Source organism: Gopherus flavomarginatus, chromosome 10 (genome assembly GCF_025201925.1).
Source record: "Gopherus flavomarginatus isolate rGopFla2 chromosome 10, rGopFla2.mat.asm, whole genome shotgun sequence".
Taxonomy (NCBI): domain Eukaryota; kingdom Metazoa; phylum Chordata; order Testudines; family Testudinidae; genus Gopherus; species Gopherus flavomarginatus.
In genome coordinates, this window is record NC_066626.1 from 56,887,500 (window position 1) to 56,906,892 (window position 19,393).

Below are 19,393 nucleotides of genomic sequence, written 5' to 3' on the forward strand. Positions count from 1 at the left end.
GTTGGCTTCTCCCATCATCTCCAGTTGTTTCATTTTAACTCAAAAAGATTTAGACTTCCAGTAGTAAACTGTCCATTTTTTTCTAGCCACACTTAAGTGTTTCCAGCTACTGCTCTAAACAAGCAATTCATAGAACCCTGTTCCGTGAAAATTCCATCAGTTTTTCTCCTTGTAGCCAAGTAGTATTCTACTGTACTGTTAAACCATTTCAGAGTTGTATCTTCACAACAACTAGTGCAGGTATGCGACATGGAACATTTTCAGGAATTAAAAAGTATTTGGTTGAACTAACATATGTCCTCCATATCTAGCTATAGGGGTTCAGAATTTGAGTACTATGGTGATAAGCCTACATTTTCTGTGGGATGGCATCTATCTTGCCAAGCGGTTGGCCAGCACTTCTTGAGATTTAAAAAAAAGATAATTTTGTTCAGCACTCTGGAGGACGAAAGTAACTGAGAATTAAGTCCTAAAGTACCACTTTAAATTACTGAGTTTCTAGAGGGAAAGAACAGGAAAAGTGCCTTGCAAGGAATCATTTGATGCACAATCTAAAGATGTTATTGAAGTATCACACAATAAACACAAATGATGCACTTGGAGTCTGTCAATCTCATTTAACAGGAACACTCAAGAAAACTTTCTGGATGCTAGACCACAAACTTCTGCCTTTTTTTTTTTTTTTTTTTTTTTTTTTTTAGGGCTGTTTCCCCATGGTCTAACAACTGACCAATCAACTTGTTGTTCAAAAGCACTAACAGAAAGCAGATTTAAAGGGTTGTTCAAAAGCACTAACAGAAAGCAGATTTAAAGGGTAGAGAAGTGTGTCCTGCAGAACCCTCTATCATCCCAGTTTATTACTGCCTTTTTCCACCCCGTGTTAGCTCAACTATTCTTTCAGGTCTGGACATTGCTACCTTGAAAAAACATTAAACTTTAATCCTAAATTAGATAGTTCTTCAAATGACTAGACACGACTATTTCTTCCCAATAAATTTGCCCCCCGATGTCTTCTGCGTAAAGTAAAACATTTTGATGCTACTGTGTGGCTTCATGGACTCAGAAAGAGAAGCACAATGTTACTTCAGAAAGAACACCTAGTTCACACAGAGTGAAATAAGTTATAAACAATGACCCAGATCTCGTTTTTTGCATGACAAATTTAAAATGGAAGTGAGGGCCTTGTCAAGTGAGATGTAGGAAAAGGAATCACTTTAGAAGACTCCCATACTAATTTCTAACTTCTGAGGTTGGCAGCAAAATCAGATATGCTAGGAAAGGTTAAACAAATTGTTTTTCTGTTATTTCTATGTAGGTTGAGATGAAGTCCTGAGGAATTTTTGGAATTTTTTGGCATAAAGAGCAGGAATGTCACTTAGGGCTTGTCTACATCAGAAAGTTGCAGCGCTGGTGAGGGAGTTACAGCGCTGCAACTTTGAAGGTGTACACATCTGCAGGGCACCACCAGCGCTGCAACTCCCTGTTTGCAGCGCTGGCCGTACTCCCGTTTTGTCTCGGGTGTAGAGGATCCAGCGCTGGTGATCCAGCGCTGGTAATCCAATGTAGACACTTACCAGCGCTTTTCTTGACCTCCGTGGAAGGAGGAAGCCTCTGGTAATCAAGCGGGTCTCCTTTCCCGGTTTGCTCTCTCGTTCCCGGAGCCCAGAGCAAGCAGGTCTCCTTCCCTGCGGTTTGCTGGGTGGCTCCGGGAACGAGAGAGCAAACCGCGGCGAAGCGGGTCTCCTTTCCCGGTTTGCTCTCTCGTTCCCAGAGCCCAGAGCAAGCAGGTCTCCTTCCCTGCGGTTTGCTGGGTGGCTCCGGGAACGCGAGAGCAAACCGCGGCGAAGCGGGTCTCCTTTCCCGGTTTGCTCTCGCGTTCCCGGAACCCCCCTTGAAGCCGCCCAACAGCGCTGCAGTGTGGCCACATCTAACACCACTTGCAGCGCTGGTTGCTGTAAGTGTGGCCACTCTGCAGCGCTGGCCCTATACAGCTGTACTAATACAGCTGTAACAACCAGCGCTGCAAAACTTTAGATGTAGACATGGCCTTAGATATTGAAGCAAGCTATTAAAAACAACTGAAAGCTATTAAGACCTGTATACCAGGATTGCCATAGTCATCCTTTTGCAGCTGCAATATAGTGTCCTTCGCCTCAAACAGAGAAGCTTCCATAGCATTGAGCATATGTAACAGTAATGCTTAAGCAGCTCTTACTAAAAGATAGGTCTATAGAAGATATACAGCAATAGAACTCTGCTAGCTAGAACTGCGTTCATTAAACAGTTGCCAAGCACAGCTCTTCCAAAACAATACTGAAGTTTTCAAACACAGCTGTTAACACAATTGTAATATTGCTTCCATGTCCCATATTGAAATTTTTTTTTAAATTATTAGCAAAAATATTTGAGAAGCCCCCCTCAGGAACTCTGTTGTACTGTTTCTGAGCATAGCTATAACATTAATGTAAGGCCACAATAGGGCTGTTATCTAATTTATAGTCACACCTGTCTGGCTGTAGCCATGTTTGAAAATTATCATAAAAGGCTACTGTCGACAGTGCTTGTGTTAAGAACATCTGCCACTAATGGTGAACGGAAAAGCCAAAATTGTACTGCTACTGTTCTTTTATGTACAAATAGGAACTTGGTACTACTTTTAAAAGTGTGTACAGTATGTCTTTAAAGTGTTTCATCACTTTATTTTACAGAAAGTGCTTAGGGGGTTCAACCACTAAGCACAGCTTGATTACTGGGAGTACACAGTTGCAGTCAAGTTCATAAATGATGCTCCTGAACTGCTGGCAGGATTCTTAAGTACTGCCATGGTTACTTGGGGGGAAAAAGTCTGAAAAATTCTACTCACTAATAAAATAAAGAATTCATCTCTCATTTTCTTCTGTTCTTCGAGAATAGCTAACATTGTGCCTCTAAACCTTTAAGAGTATCAGACTCTTAGTAATTATTTCTCAGATATCTGAACAATTTATTTGAACTTTTACTAAGAGGAGGAAAAAGCAGTCTCTGTAAGAGTATAGAAAATATTTTTACTACAGAACAATTTTGGACCTACCATTTTCTTTGAAACACAAAAGCCTCCCCAACAATTGAGTAAATTGAGGGTGACCTGCAAATAAGTGAAAAATTGAGCTAGCACCCTTTTGTTTGCTTACTTCTTTGACATGCTTTAGGCAGGCTTAAAAAAAAACAGCATTAGCAACTGAAGTCTCTCACTCTCTTTTTTTAAATAAAATAGAAGACTCAAAGCTAGAGAATTATTGAAATGACAACTTCACAAGTATCAAGACAGTGAAAGTTAAGCTACAGGTGAGGAAGGTTTCTTTTTTAGTTTAAGTGTTGAAGAAAAAAAGAAAAAACCCTTTGCTAACACTGCCAATGACTGCATATTGTCAAGAAATTCTGCAGAAAGTTTTAACACTCCCCTTAAGTTCAAAAGATTAGGGACAAGGCACTACAATACACATGCTTCAAGACATACCAGAAAACCAAGGAAGACCAATCCTGGCATTCCTGATGTTAAGGTATAAACTCTAACAAAAAGGAGGGACAGGGGGAAGCATACTTCCCTCTTTTCTGAAGAAACTGTAAAATCACCTCCACGTTAAACAATGAGAAGTTTCTTGTTACTAGGGTATAGCTTTTTATTTCTTGTTCCATTAATACTGAGATGCACCGCAAACGTATCCAAGAGCCATAGGGCCCTGTTTTACTTCGTTTTCCTTTTTTAAAAAAGCACTTGCTGAATTTAAGTATATATATATTTACATGTAAGCATGTTAAAGGACCACTGACAACTTTATTGAGGTATCTATTTAGTTTCCATCTTACTCTCTGTGGTTTGTACTGATGTGTACATTTCTACATGTGATTATCTCTTGGGGTAGTCACTGTGATTTAGTAAGGAGTACTAAAGGGGAAGGTGGCATGAGGAAGAGGCATTAATCCTTTTCCATACTCCTGTTAGAGTGAAAGATATTTCTGTTCCTTCCATAAAAAGGGCTAGATTTTGATTTAGAAGAGGTGAGGGAACCCAAATTAATCTGAAATCAGTATTTAGTAAGGCAATATGATCCAAAGTTACAGATCCCAGCCCCAGCTCTTGCAAGACAGAATGTGACCTTTTCATTTAAAAAAGGACAGATGATTATGATGAACTGTTGTGCACCTAACTTTAGCAAATGCTTTTAGACCAAGATGTTGACTAAACACACATTAAGAAGAGCTGGAGACTTGCAACCACAATGAAGAAATATCAGATAGCAAGCTTAGAATTAAGTTGTAAATGTCTCTTCACACTGGCCAACATATTTAATAAAAGTCTAACTTCAGAGTTTAAAAAAATATCTATAATTTTTCCATGCTAGATTTCATGCTACATAAAAGCAACACGATCAGAAGAAATACTACATCTGCTTCTGTGTTCCTGTTATTTCACATTAAGAAGCCTAAGTAATCTTAGAAACTCTGAACTGTAAAAATAGTCACATTTCTAAGTGGATGTATTAACCATTTATACAGCTTGATCAGGAATACTTTATGAACTCTGAAGTACTCAACGGTTACACAAAAATATTTGCTATGACACTTCAGAATAACTAAAGATATTAATACTTTATAATGGCTATGAAATGCATTCCATAATATTTTAACCAGCTTCCTGCTGGCCTAGTACAAGTTATGTCCATTGTCATGAACAAAATTAAACATTCGCTTCCATGTCTACTGTTACCAAGACCAACAGAGGCTAGAAGTACTCCAGGGAGGTTTGCCCTATGTGGGTCAAGAATGCTTGACTGAGTAGCAAGTAGGATAGGCAAGTTCCTAGGAAAGGACCGCACTGTGCTGTGCTATCCTATCCTCTAATCAGGCAGGGTGAAAAGAAGAGACCTGATGAAAATAAAAGGTGCTTTAAAATGCAACAAGACTAAAGAATCCCCTGCAGAAAATGTTCCTGGACTCGAGCAATTTGCTTTAAGAAAAACGAAAGCCTTATTAAAATTGAAGGTCTTACTTTCATAGAGAGGCTCTCAAGAGGGGCTTAACTACTTCAACGAAAGCCATCATGATTTTGTTAAAAAACTTGTATCATTTTTCTGATATTAAAAAAAGTGTCATGCTGTCTTTAAGGTGTTCTGCTGTTCTTCTGTTTAGACATATGCAACTCTTTTGGTTAATCTCTGGCAGTGATCGCCATTTCACAGCACATTCAACCCACACAGAACTGATCAATAACACTACAGACACAAGACTAGACTGCATCCATTTAATAACCACAAGGAAATGTATCATTCAGCAAAATTCTATATATTACAGGGGTCTAATTTTTTTAAAAGCTTCGTTGTTACAGAAAACTAGCCACACAGCTATGGGGGGGAAAAAAATGAAAATGTGATCAGATAAAACCAGCTGTCAAATCAAAATAATACCACCAAGTAATTTTACTTACACATACAACACTACATAAGCAAAGAGGAATTAAAAAAAAAAAGCAATGTAGAACAAATTGTAAAACTAAAAAAAAAAAAATGAAAATCAGTTTCAAGACCCAGGAACAGTGGATCCTTCTCTCTGAAAGAAGAATAGTTTCAAATAAATGCAATTGTATTAATTTCCAAACACTGGTTGCTACCATGAAAAATGCTTCTACAAGCCTAAACAATTCTTAGACCACTTTATTTCATGTGACTAAAAACAGTAGTTCAAAACTGGATTTTTGTATCTAAAAGTTATAAAACAGAACCATGTATTTTAGGTAGCTAAGAAAAAGTTAGGTTTTGCAAAATATCTAGATAGTTATTTGAAGCTTACCTCATTCTCTGGCTACTGTGCATACATACAAACACACAGCTCCCTCTCCATACAGCACGTTAGTGCTTTCAGAATAGTAACTATTTTTAAACACACTAATGGACTGGGAAGCTCACCACTGAGTACTCCAAAATAAGATCTGATCTAAATGAAGTTAGAGATGTGACTTGTTTAAAATGGTCAGGAAAATATAACCATGAGAACACTCAATTAAATTACAGTATTAGTCTAAATGATTAGCTTTAAAGTTACTCCATTAATCAACTCTGCAGTGGACTAATTTAAAACTAATGTTAAGTTTACAGGCTGCATACCTTAGAAGCGCTGAACTGTGGTATTTTAAGATGAACACAATAGCTGATATCACCAGAGTTGTCATCTACAACCACCTTATCACTTCAAACAATTAAACACTGTCAACGAGAAACTATATTCCAAGTCAAATATCCTCAGAAAGGGAAAGCTAAATCGAAGTTTGCAAATCTTAGCTAACCCAACCTTTGGCCTCATAATACCTTTTAAACTGACCAAATTACGTTTACTTACCTGAAGAACAAGAGATCAGAAAAACAGCAAACGCCAACTTGGTAGCAGCTCCCATTTTCGAAATACAGTTAGAACATATAGGTGATTTTTCTACTGTCGAGTTTCCTGGTTCTTCCAAATAGAAAAAAATCCACCTTCAAATTTAACCGTTATAAAGCAATCTAAGCCAACATATTTGGAGTTCACAGTGTTCATAAAACAAAATCAGACATATTTAGATACTGACAACCCTCCAGCTCCTTCTAGTGAGATCCCCGATAAAGGGGTATATATGTTTGGAGAAGCATTTCAAAATACACGTGTCATTTGGCTTCTGTACAAATGGTGGAAAAATGCAATTCAGGGGAAAAAAAAAAACGTTAAGAATCCATAAAAAGTCAACAGCGGAAACCGTCTTTTAGGAAAAGAACCGAGTCTCAGAGCACAGTTCAGCTTTTTTCCCCACGTCAAGCTCTGTAAAGTATCCCTCGTCGTGCTGGACCTGGCAAGTTGTACTGAAATTAGTAAACAATATATTTTCGGCCTCACTCCCGTTATACATGTAGTGTTTGAACAAGTAGTTCCATCTCCGTTTCTAAACTCAAAAACAACTAAGCCACTGAGAGAGAGAGAGAGAATAGTAAACTTGTCAGTTTCTTTACAAAATTGTCTAAAGTAAGTTACCAGCCACACGTGGGCAACAGTAACGTTTAATAATGCTGGGAGATGTAGAGTGACCAGAGGAAAAGGTCGGGGAGAAAAACAACAGCTTGTAACAAACAAGCCTTTACAGTTCCACCCAGGTAAATCTCTGGGCTTCCCTTCAGTAAAAGAAAGACACACGTTTCCCTTCTCTCTCCCCCCCCCCCCACTTTCACGATCCTCTCCTTGTCCTTTCAACACAGACTGTACATTTCAGACATTCTTGCTTCTACACAGAATTGCAAACTCCTTTAAGAATTCCCTCCAAGGGACTATATTTGGTGTTTAAACAGTGAAGAGTGGCTGAAAAAAATGCAGTCTCCAGCCGCTGGGAAGGAGGGTGCTCTATGGGCTCGTGGCAAGTCTCATCTTCCTTGATTGCTGTGCTTCTAGGAGAATCCGCTTCTATTGAGGTGGCGAGCGTATCATTATTATATACACATGATTGGCTGGATGTGGCCAGTATCTCCGTGTTTGCCAGGCTGGTGACAGCTCTCTTTCTCCTATGAGCGGGACTTGTGGCTCTTCCGTTTGATGCACACCCCTCTCCCAACTCCTCACGGATACATTTTCTCTCTCTTCCCCCAACGTGGTTAGAAGAGACAAACCTGGACAATTTTCCACTCACTCCAACTTTTGCTTTCTTAGGAAGAAAAGCTCCCCAATGGGTGGGAGTTGAACGCCTGATGAACTCTTACTGCCTTTTCCTTGTGCTTCCCACACCAGGTACTAGGCAAGCCCTGGGCAGAGGGTCAGAAAGGGAGAGGGGAATCCCCTCTTCTCCCCCTCCCCTAGCTCTGTCCCCGGCTCACTCCTTGCTCTGAGGAAACTGCCGCAGGCTCGGACCCTCTCGTCTCCCAGGCGGCGCGACGCACACCAACTTTGCCCCCCCCAGAAGCGGAGTTTAGGGGTCGGCGAAAGTGAAAGGCCAAGCCCGTAGCTTTTCTCTGGGCGGCGACGGACGAAGGAGCCGGCTTTATCGTCCCCAACGTCCCGCTGGCAGCTCCGAACGGCCCTTCGTACCGTACTGCTGTTGCTGCTCGCCTGTGGTAATTTCATATCTACCCATTCACCGTGTGGTGTACAAAACGAACCCAAGATGGCGGCGCCCGAGCGATTGTTTTTGTTTCCTCTCCTGGCTCCCCTCCCCCCTTTCTCCCAATCACGGCTGCCTGTCGCGCGACTCGGTGCGTGCGCGAGTCGTCCCCAATTGACAGCCCTCGGAACCACTCAGGGCGGAGCACAAGACCTCGCCTTGCCGGCTGAGGCGGGGCACTGACGCCCCTATGCGCCAGGAGAAACGCTCCCGCGCCTCGTACCTGCGCGCGCCCCCTGCTTGGTGAGTGAGTCCGCGCCTGTTCCTAACCGCCTCCGCTGCCTACTTCATGCCCCTGGACTACACGGGATGTTCTATTGGATGCTGCACCCGTCGCCCTGCCCCACCCCGACTTGACTTGTTCCCCACCCCCGCTTAGTTTATCTCCCCTCTTCTCCAGTTTGCCGTTTTAAGTGCAGTCAGAGGAAAGAATCAGAAGATTCGGGTTGGAAGAGACCTCAGGAGGTCATCTAGTCCAACCCCCTGCTCAAAGCAGGACCAACCCCAACTAAAGCATTACTTCCCTCCTCCCCCTTATCACAGTTGTCAACTTGTCTGGTGTCAGATCTCTGCCTAGATTCTTCACCCCTCCGTGTGCTGCCCCACCTTTGAATTTTTATTTTTAATAGTTTGGGCAGATGATAATGCTTATTTTTAAGCTTTTTAAAATCTATTTAAATGTTTGCAGTTGCTGATTATGGGGTGGGAGGGGTTAGACAACAGGTTTTTAATTACAGTAGATGTCGAGATACAAAACGTTAACATTTGTAGCTGCTGAAACACAAGTTGTCAGTGTCCCATCAAAATATACAAAGTAAATAGCCTTAAATCAAACTCTAATAAATTCTCAAGCAGCATTCTTCTTACTTTGATGTTTGACTGCCTGTAAATTTCTATTATCCAAGGATATTTGGGGGGGGGTGTCATAAACAGATAGCTAAGGGTTAATGTCTCTTTCACCTGAAGCACCTGACCAGAGGACCAATCAGGAAACCGGATTTTTTCAACTTTGGGTGGAGGGAATTTTGTGTCTAAGGTCTTTGTTTTCTGTCTGCCTGCTTTCTCTGAGCTTTGAAGAAGTAGTTTCTACTTTCTAGTCTTCTGTTTCTAAGTGTAAGGACAAAGAGATCAGATAGTAAGTTATATGGTTTCTTTTCTTTGGTATTTGCATGAATATAAGTGCTGGAGTGCTTTAATTTGTATTCTTTTTGAATAAGGCTGTTTATTCAATATTCTTTTAAGCAATTGACCCTGTATTTTGTCACCTTAATACAGAGAGACCATTTGTATGTATTTTTTCTTTCTTTTTTATATAAAGCTTTCTTTTAAGACCTGTTGGAGTTTTCTTTTCTGGGAAATTTCAGGGAAATTGAGTCTGTACTCACCAGGAAATTGGTGGGAGGAAGAAATCCGGGGGAAATCTGTGTGTGTTGAATTTGCTAGCCTGATTTTGCATTCCCTCTGGGTGAAGAGGAAAGTGCTTTTTGTTTCCAGGACTGGGAACGGAGAGGGGGAGTCACTCTGTTTGGATTCACAGAGCTTGTGTCTGTGTATCTCTCCAGGAGCACCTGGAGGGGGGAAGGGAAAAAGGATTATTTCCCTTTGTTGTGAGACTCAAGGGATTTGGGTCTTGGGGTCCCCAGGGAAGGTTTTTCAGGGGGACCAGAGTGCCCCAAAACACTCTAATTTTTTGGGTGGTGGCAGCAAGTACCAGGTCCAAGCTGGTAACTAAGCTTGGAGGTTTTCATGCTAACCCCCATATTTTGGACGCTAAGGTCCAAATCTGGGACTAAGGTTATGATAGGGGGTGGGGGAGTTGCATGTGTATGGTGAAATTGATGTTTACTGACATTTACCAGTAAAAATCTATTCCTAAACCTGGTCATCTGGGCTTTACCAGTGCTATCTTTGGTTTGAGAGGGGGGAGGGAAGGAGCAGCAGAAAGGGGGAGGAGGGTAGCTTGGTTTTCTCCTTCCCCCCCCCTCCATTTTTGTTTTGTTTTATTCTTTTTAATTCATTTTAGTTTTTCCTCTCATCAAAAAAGACCATAGCAGGCCCCAACACTTTTCCTTGGAGGCCTTACTCCTGGGCAGTTGTAAGGAACAATAATCTGTCACCAGTCACCTACCTACTGTCCCTACCATGCCTTACCTTGCCAAGAACCCTAGAAAGGTGCTAGAGCAAAATCCTGATATTGACTTAAAAATCATGGATTTTTAGAAAATAATAAATGTTATTTTTGTTCTTCTTGAGCCTTTTAGGGTTCATGCTTTCAAGCTTTCTCTGCAATCACAGAGCTAGAAACGTTCTATTTTTGAAATAAATGCTCACATCGCATTCCAATAATCACATGACTCCAGGAACTGAGGGTTCAAGGAAAACAGAAAATATATCAAAACTTGGGATAAAATTGTAAGAGTTAGTAACACTAAATTATCCACAGTAGTTGCTAACAAATCCTTCACCAGCATAAAGGGTCCTGTTTCTCAGAGTAGGGCATATGCCCAAGTGGCTGCAGAGTCTTCAGCAGTTGCTGTCTCTCATTCCACTAGCAGGGCCCAAACTTTACTGGGGGTATGTCTTAACTGAAGAAAAAAACGGGTGTGTTCTTAACTTGGATTAGGTAACTTTGTTTAAGTACCAGTCAAGACACAGCAACTTGACTTTTAACTCAGGTTAGCAGCATTAGTTAAATTCTGTATAGGAACTTGCGTCAAACTCAAGCTGCTGACCCAAGTTAAAGAATCAAGTTACCTTCTTTTCACTGCTGTTTTAACCCAAGATAGCTAACTTGAGTTAGCTAATCCAAATTAAGAACAAACCTTTTTTGCAATGAAGATATATTCTGTGAAGCCTGACTGCCTTGCCCCTTGCGGATGTGTGCAGATGGCTATTGTCACAGCGGCCTCCAACATGTGTGGTACTGGTAAGTCTCTGTAATTCCTACTCTCAGGTGATGCAACCCAAGAGGAGGCAGCAATGGGGATCTGTAGCAGCATGGTCCCCTGCTCCTGCCCTGAAGTGCTTGAAACAGCCCAGGAGAGGGCTGGGGCAAGAAGCCAGCGCTGATTGAGGAAAGTAGGCTCAGCTGTGGCCATGCCCCAATCAGGCCCAGCTGGCCCCAATAAGAGGCAGTGACCCAAAGAACTCTCTCTCTAGCTGTAGAGGGAAACGGGCCTGGTTGCAGGGAGCTAGAGACAGGATACCGGAGTGGAGCAGGACTGGGGAAAGGCTGAGGAGCCGGGGAGCTCCAGCCTGGAAAGCCCCAGGCTGCAGCTTAGCAGAAGGCCAAGGAGTACTAGGGGTTGCAGAGGGCCAACCTTGCCAGCCTCAGCCTTTACCCTGTCTCTAGCTCCCTGCAGCCAGGCCTATCTCCCTCTACAGCTAGAGAGAGACTGCTCTGCTCACTGCCTCTTATAGGGGCCAGCTGGGCCAGATTGGGGCATGGCCACAGCTGAGCCTACTTTCCCCAATCAGCCCAGGCTTCTTGCCCCAGCCACAGCCCTCTCCTGGGCTGTTTCAAGACCTTCAGGGCAGGAGCAGGGGACCACCCTGCTACACACCCCCAACTCAAGATCCTCTCCACTGAGGAGGGGAGGTTGTCTGCCAGGCCCTTCTCCCTCTACAGGCAGAGGGAGACTGTTTGGGCTCCTGGCTCACAGCCTTTTTATACAGGCCAGCTGTGGCCTGATTGGGAGGGGAAGCAGCTGCAGCTGGTCCACACCCCAATCAGCCCAGCTTTTAGAGCTGCAGCTTTCAAGGCCTCCCAGGCCACTTTTTAAACCCCTCAGGGCAGGAACGAGTAACCAACCCGCTACAGGCTCCCAGTGGATAGTATCCATGTTTCCACTAATGCCAAGATGGTCTTCACAATTGTTCTATGCTGCTTCTCCAGGTCAGCCTTCCTGGTCCTCCTCTGCACCCTCAGGAAACTATTGACTCTAACCACTCATCTTCCTTTTGGCTTGATGGACCCAAGCCTTCACCAGTTATTATTATTTGTATTGTGATGGGGCTTAGTCACAGACCAGGACCCCATTGTGCTAGGCACAAACACAGAACAAAAAGACAGCTCTTGCCCCTAAGAGCTTGCAATCTAAGGGCTTGTCTTCACTACGGGGATAAGTCGACCTAAGTTACGCTACTCTAGCTACGTGACTAGTGTAGCTGGAGTTGACGTAGCTTAGGTCAACATACCCCAGCCTCTTCACTGTACTGCATTGATAGGAGACACTCTCCAGTCAACTTCCCTTACTCTTCTCGGAGAGCTGGAGCACTGGGGTTGACCAGAGAGCACTCTGTCATCAATTTAGCAGGTCTTCACTCGACCCACTAAATCAATCCCTTCTGGATCAATTGCAGCAGCATCAATCTCCCCATAGTGAAGACCAGCCCACAGTATAAGATAAGAGGGAACAAATGGATACAGGCAGGCAGACAGATAGGGAGGACAAAGGAATTATCACCAGTATTCTCCTCCTCATGCCAGGTATCCATCTGGCTGATGGCAACTGTGCAATAGTTCTCTGAGATGCCCTTCCAGAGGACCCTGTAGAGAGTCCACTACTTCTGAAACCAACGAGTACATAGGCAACAAGGACTAGCTGGAGATCCTTTTCACTCTGGCCAAACTCTGAGAAAACACCCATCTAATGTGTTGTAATGAGTCCCTAAGTATCCACAGGCTGACTGTGAAGTTCTGCTGTGTGTTCTGGGATGTCTTCAGTCCAGCTCTCCTGATAGCGTAGACCAAGGCTCTGGGTCACGTGAGCAGCAAGGTTTTAAAGAACATGATGATTAAGGGGTACCCCTTCACTTATGGAAGTGGTATCTCCAGGTTAGAATTGAGTAACAGTGTCCATCAATCTGCAGGAAAAGTGAACTAACACTGCCTGAGTTGTATCCATTTTGTGGATAAACAGGATTTAAATTGACAGAGCTGGCAAACCATCACCATTACTTAAATTAACAAGGGCACAAGCACACAAATTTAAAAAACATATTTATTTGTACTGTTGTATCTCCTAGGGACCCCAATCGAGGACTGGTATCCCATTGGGCTCAACACTGTATAAACACTTATTAAAGAAACATTCCCTGCACCAAAGAGCTAACGTGATTACATTTTGTTTGGAGGCCCTCAAAAGTAAAACTGAATACGAGATTGTGCAACTCTGGAAATATCAGGACATTTGGCAACACCTTGTATGCTGCTTTTTATTGAAGGACTTCAGAATGATTTGCAAACATTAATTAATTAAGTCTTGCAACACCCCTATTTAATATGTAGTTTTTATAGTCTCCTATAACACAATAGTCAAACTCAACTTGTTCTGCAAGTTGTATTTTCACCTGGCTCAGCTTCTTCTAAATGTTAATCACACAGCCACGTGAGCTGAAAATTATAGCAGAGAGCTATCGATATCACCTTATTTTAAAGATGGTTTTGGTTATTTTTTGGCAAGTTATAGCTCATCTTTAGGAATAAAATGGACTTTTTACTAATGTTTTTAAATTGTTTTTCTTGAATTATATGGAAACACAGCCTGTTCTAAGGATATGCTCACAATAAATGTGGGAGATTATTTGGGATCCTCAAACAGGCGTCAGCACTGCAGAAATAATAATTAGGTATTTTCTATATACTGTATAAAAATGTTTCAAATGTTTGCTTCAGTGAGGTTATTTTATTACCCTAAAACCAGAAGACTTCAGATTTTAGAAAGCTCCAAATAGGTTGTTAACATCTTTAACAATTTTTATTGACAGTATTCAGAGATTTGTTTAGACCAACATTTTTGCCACCAATTTCAAATATAAAAAAGATCAATGAATCCTGATTAAACATTATTGTACTTATAATTTATACAATGTCATTTCTGTGCATGTCGTATTACAAACTTAAAAGAAGGTTGGGTTCCTGCTTTATGGGGTTTACAGTCCTAAAGTCTGATTCATCATTGGTCAAGGCTTATCTGCACAGTCATAAGGCCCCACCTAGTGAATATTACTAACTCATGAGCTGCTCAATCTTGGGCAGTCATGGGGCTTATCAGGGCAGGATCAAGCATAGTTGGAGCCTCCTTATGCCCTTTTTATTCCCCAGCTGTGCAAGGGACATAGGGGCCATGATGACTGGTGCAGATTAGAATGGATATTGCCTGGGACTAATTTAGCCCCTTAACACAACCATAATCAGGTGAACGCAAACTGCCTCCCCTCTGATAGTGTCAGCTTGGGAACCAGCCCAGGGATGAATTTGATCCTGGGTCCCAGTCCTGCAAAAGACATTTGCATCCCTTTATGGAATCCCAGAAGGGGGGGAAAGTGGATGGTGATATGGCTGGAGGGCTGTGCCACAAAGATACCGAGAGGAAGCAGCTGTAAGGGATCTGCAGGTGGACAGCCACTACTAGCCCAGGGCACACCCCTTGCTACTGAGCTAATTCCCAAAACACCCACCAGGAGCCACCAGTGTGATGGGTGACCCCATGACAGAGCTGCTTTACACTCCCTTTTTGCACTGATTTAACTAAATCAGTAGAAGAAGTTATTTATTTAAATGGGAGCAACCCCCTAGCATGGATGCTGGTATACCAGCATGAAGGCATTTATATCACATACCTGGTTTTGTAAATTTTCCAAAACAAACTATATCAATCTAATAAACACTTTTTTCATATAAAACCAACTTAGCTAAATCAGTGCATCTCCAATATGGATGCAGTTATACTGATAATACATGTATAGCCATATAAATGCATCTGCTCTAGAATGTTGCACTGATTTAACAAAGTCATTTTTTCTACTTGTAGTCTTACTGGAAACCCAGGGGGTGGGCAGGTGCAGGCCTAGCGGGAGGGACCACTGGACCCAGGGACCAAATGAACACAGGAGACAACAAATGAGAAAAACAGGGATTGAAGTGAAGGTCATAGATTCAAAACAAGGATACCAGATGGTCACACCGAGCAGAGTACCCCGGACAGTGACCACTGCTCCTCAACGGTGTCAAGGGAGCCAGCGGACGTTGCCCACTGTAACTCTGCCTGGATGCGTAAAACTAGGGAGGAACGGAAATAGGCCCCATAGTCGCAGAGCACCCCTCGTCCAGCGTCCTCCTCCTGGTAGTATAGATGGAGAGTTTGACCAGGGCCAGGAGGAGGTTGAGCAGGAGGTCTTGCGACTTCATGGGACCACGGATGGGATATGCAAAAAGGAACAGGTGCGGGGAAAAGTGCAGCCAGAACCACAAGAGGTTCTAGAGGAGCCGGAATAGGGGCTGCATCCTGGCGCATTCAAGATAGGCATGCCCTAGGTTCTCCCTCACACCGCAAAAGGGGCAAGCCTTGGGTACGGCTACGAACCGTACTAGGTACACGCCATGCTCACGGCTCCATGAAGGAGCTGCCAAACGATGTCCCTGGTGGGCTGTGGAATAAAGGCTGGCCCACCGGAGCTCCTCACCTTCTTTAAGTGGAAGATAATCCCACCATTTGGTGTTGGGGCAGGACGCAAGGGTGAGGAAATGCAGTGTGTAGAGCACGAGCATGTACAGTTGGTCTCTAGGCGCAGTTTGGAACCAGACCGGCTGCAGGGTGTGCAGCCGACTCAAAGCGTGGGAACAGGGAGGCCGGGGGAGGGGGGGCAGAGGGCTCGCAGAACGTGGCCTGGGGTGAGTGGCAAGCATCCTCTCACAGGGTCCGCTGCAGGAAGACAAGAGAAACGGGTGACAAGGCGGCCTTCACCTCCTGGAGTACGCGCAGGGGGGTCGGAAGGATGGAGAGCCCCATGCGCCGACTGAGCACGTGGGGATCCACTCAGTCCCCCCGTCGTAGTCCAGGAGGTCTCTGACCCTAGTGGTTTCTGCCAGGACCAACCTCTGGCGCACTAAGGGAGACTCCGCCACCTGCACATGCAGATCGGGGTTGTGTAGCAGGGGCTCCGCGAGGAGGTCCGCCCCCTCGGTGGCCATAAAGGACCAGGTCGCTGAAAAGAGCTTCCAGGTCTAGAGGAGGTCCTGGCAGAAGACCAGCAGCTCTGAAAGGTATTGTGGAAGACCCCTCGGGTGGAGGGAAAAGAGTTGCCAGTTATATTGGATCCATCAGAGGCAGTGGCGGAAGGTGTGTGCCAAAGTGCTCCATGCTGGACTACGTGCAAGGAGTCTCTGCAGGGCCTGGAAGCGGAAGACATGGACCTGGCTACAAAGGCAGACCAGGCCCTGCCCTTCCTCCTCCAGGGGAAGACTCAAAACACCTGCAGGGACCCAATGCAGCCCCGTGTCATAACCTATTCCCAGATTTGGACCTTAGCGTCCAAAATATGGGGGTTAGCATGAAAAACCCCCAAGCTTAGTTACCAGCTTGGACCTGGTAAAGCTGCCACCACCCAAAAAATTAGAGTGTTTTGGGGCACTTTGGTCCCCCCAAAAACCTTCCCTGGGGACCCCAAGACCCAAATTCCTTGAGTCTCACAACAAAGGGGAATAAACCATTTCCCTTCCCTTCTCCCTTCCAGGTGTTCCCTCCCTATTTCCAGTCCTGGAAACAGAAGTACTTCCCTCTTCACCCAGAGGGAATGCAAAGTCAGGCTAGTAAATCTAACACACACAGATTTCCCCCTGACTTCTTCCTCCCACCAATTCCCTGGTGAGCACAGACTCAGTTCCCTGGAGTTCCCCACTAAAGAAAAACTCCAACAGGTCTTAAAAAGAAAGCTTTATGTAAAAAGAAAGCTTTATGTAAAAAGAAAGCAAAATATATAAAAATGGTCTCTCTGCATTAAGGTGACAATACAGGGTCATTTGCTTAAAAGAAATATGAATAAACAGCCTTATTCAAAAAGAATACAATTCAAAACATTCCAGCAACTACACCATGTAAATACAAAAGAAAAAAACAATAACCCCTGTTGTTTTATGATCTCTGTACTCACAACTTGGAAACAGAAGATTAGAAAGCAGGGAACAGAAAAATCCTTCCCATAGCCGAGAGGGACAGATTCAAACCCCAAAAAACAAAGGACTCACCCACAAACTTCCCTCCACCCAGATTTGAAAAAGTCTTGTTTCCTGATTGGTCCTCTGGTCAGGTGTTTCAGGTTACTTCTTTCCAGGTGTAAGAGACATTAATCCTTAGCTATCGGTTTATGACACCCCAGCCAGAAGAACTCCAGGGCTGTCCTCTGGAGCCTGACCAGGGTCCCCAGGGCCAGGCTCAGGGTGTTGAGATGGTGCCAGAGTATGGACAGGACTAGCTGGTTCAGCACCAGTGCCCTCCCTCACAGGGAGAGACACCAGAGCAGTCCTGTCCATCTCCGTAGCCACTCACCCACCCTGGCCTCCAAATCCTGCCAGTTTTCCAGCGGAAAAGGATATGTGGCGGATAAACACTGAGATAGAGCAGAGGACCCGCGCTCCACCGGATGGCTTGAAGCACGGGTGGGAGGGAGCTCGCCTGCCACCCGTCCCCGACCACCAGGCCAGAGCTCTTGACCCAGTTGACCCGGGCGGAGGAGGCCGCCAAGTAAACAGCCTGGCAGGCCTCCACCCACACCAGGTCACCCAGGCCCTGGACCGTGAGGAGCAGGTCATCGGCATATGCTGACAGGACCAGCCGCAGCTCCGGTTCCTGAAGCACCAACCCTGTCAACCTCTGGTGGAGGAGACAGAGGAAGGGCTCGATCGCCAGAGTGTACAGCTGGCCCGAGAGGAGGCACCCCTGCCGTACTCCCCGCCCAAAGCTGACCGACTCAGTCAGGGTCCAGTTGAGCCTGACCAAACACTCCGCCTAAGCATACAGCACTCGGAGAAAGTCCATGAACTGGGGCTCAAAGCCAAATGCCCGCAGAGTGCCCAGGAGATACCCGTGGTCCATCCTGTCAAATGCCTTCGCCTGGTCCAGGGACAGGAGAGCAAACGACAGACCATCCCTATATCCCAGCTCCAAGAGGTCGCGGACCAAATACAAATTATGGAAAATGGTCCGGCCCGGGACTGTGTAGGTCTGGTGGGGACGGACCACGTTCGCCAGCAAGGACCCCAGCCACAGCGAGATGACCTTCGCTATGACCTTACAGTCTGTGCTGAGGAGCGCGACGGGACGCCAATTCCGTAGGTTATGGAGGTCCCCCTTCTTTGGCAATAAGGTGAGCATGGCTCACCTGCACGAAAGAGGAAGGACCTCACTTTGCAAAGAATTGGCCCAGATGGTGACGAGGTCTGGGCCAATGACGTCCCAGAACACGCGGTAGAATTCCACGGTCAGCCCGTCCATGCCTGGGGATTTGTTGGGCTTTCGAGAGCTCAGCCAGAAAGAGAGGCAGCTCCAGCCAATCTCGGTCGCCCGCGCTGACCAAAGGGAGTCCGGTCCAAAGCACCCTGAAGGCTTTGGCGTCAGTTGAATCTGGGGAGAAAAGGCTGGCGTAGAAGGCACTGACCCTTCCACGCATCTCAGGTAGGTGACATGCTTTTTAGCCCCCCTCTTTTTCTCCAGGGTGTAGAAGCGGGAGCCGTGATCCATCCCCCAAAGGAGACAGATGCGGGATCGAACAATGGCGCCCCGGGCCCGATGGTCCTCCAGGGCCCGGAGCTCCTCCTGCTTTTCCCAGTATGCTGTGCAGAGGGGTGGATCCTCGGGGCTGGAGGCCAGATGCCTCTCTAGGTCTAAGACCTCCTGCTCCAGCTGCCCTATCACCGCATCTCTCTGCTGGCTGGTGCCTCGGGAGTAGTCATGGCAGAAGAGCCCTGCATGCATCTTCCCCACATCCTACCACTGTCTTGCTGAGGGAAAGGCGCGCCGCTGCCCCCGCCAGGCCAGCCGGAACTCCCAGAAGGATGCCACGAAGCTCACATCCTCCAGCAAGCTGTTGATAAAATGCCAATAGGTCAGCCCCGGCCTCTCCGAACTGAGAGAGGCCGTCACGCTCACCAGATGGTGATCCGAGAACAGGGCTGGCCAGATGCCGGAGGCGTGGGCCCGTGCCAGATAGAAACATGAGAAATAAATGCTGTCCAACCGGGAGTGGCACGACAAATCGTCCTCTACCCAGACATAGGTGAAGGTGGCATCATCGTCTGTGCCAGACGTCCACCAGGGAGTGATGGTCCATGATCTCCCTGAGGACACCCGCGGCCGCCTGGGACTTCTCTACTCCTGAGCAGTCCCAGTCCTTGAGGGTGGTGTTGAAGTCCCTGCCCAGGACCAGGCACTCATGAGGATCCAGGGTGCCGAGGAAGGCCGACAC

General features: G+C 45.4%; 1 protein-coding gene across 2 annotated transcripts in view; it reads right to left on the reverse strand.

The window, feature by feature from the left end:
• Positions 1–8,265, reverse strand: part of ACVR2A (activin A receptor type 2A) — a 105,874-nt gene extending 97,609 nt beyond the window's left edge. Inside the window, exon 1 of one of the 2 annotated variants that reach the window (XM_050969256.1) lies at positions 6,373–8,265. In XM_050969256.1, the coding sequence (XP_050825213.1) occupies positions 6,373–6,427 (55 nt within the window). In that variant the 5' untranslated portion in view covers positions 6,428–8,265. The remainder of the gene's footprint in view (positions 1–6,372) is intronic. The other variant, XM_050969257.1, reaches the window with a different exon arrangement.
• Between the last annotated feature and the right edge of the window lie 11,128 nt (positions 8,266–19,393).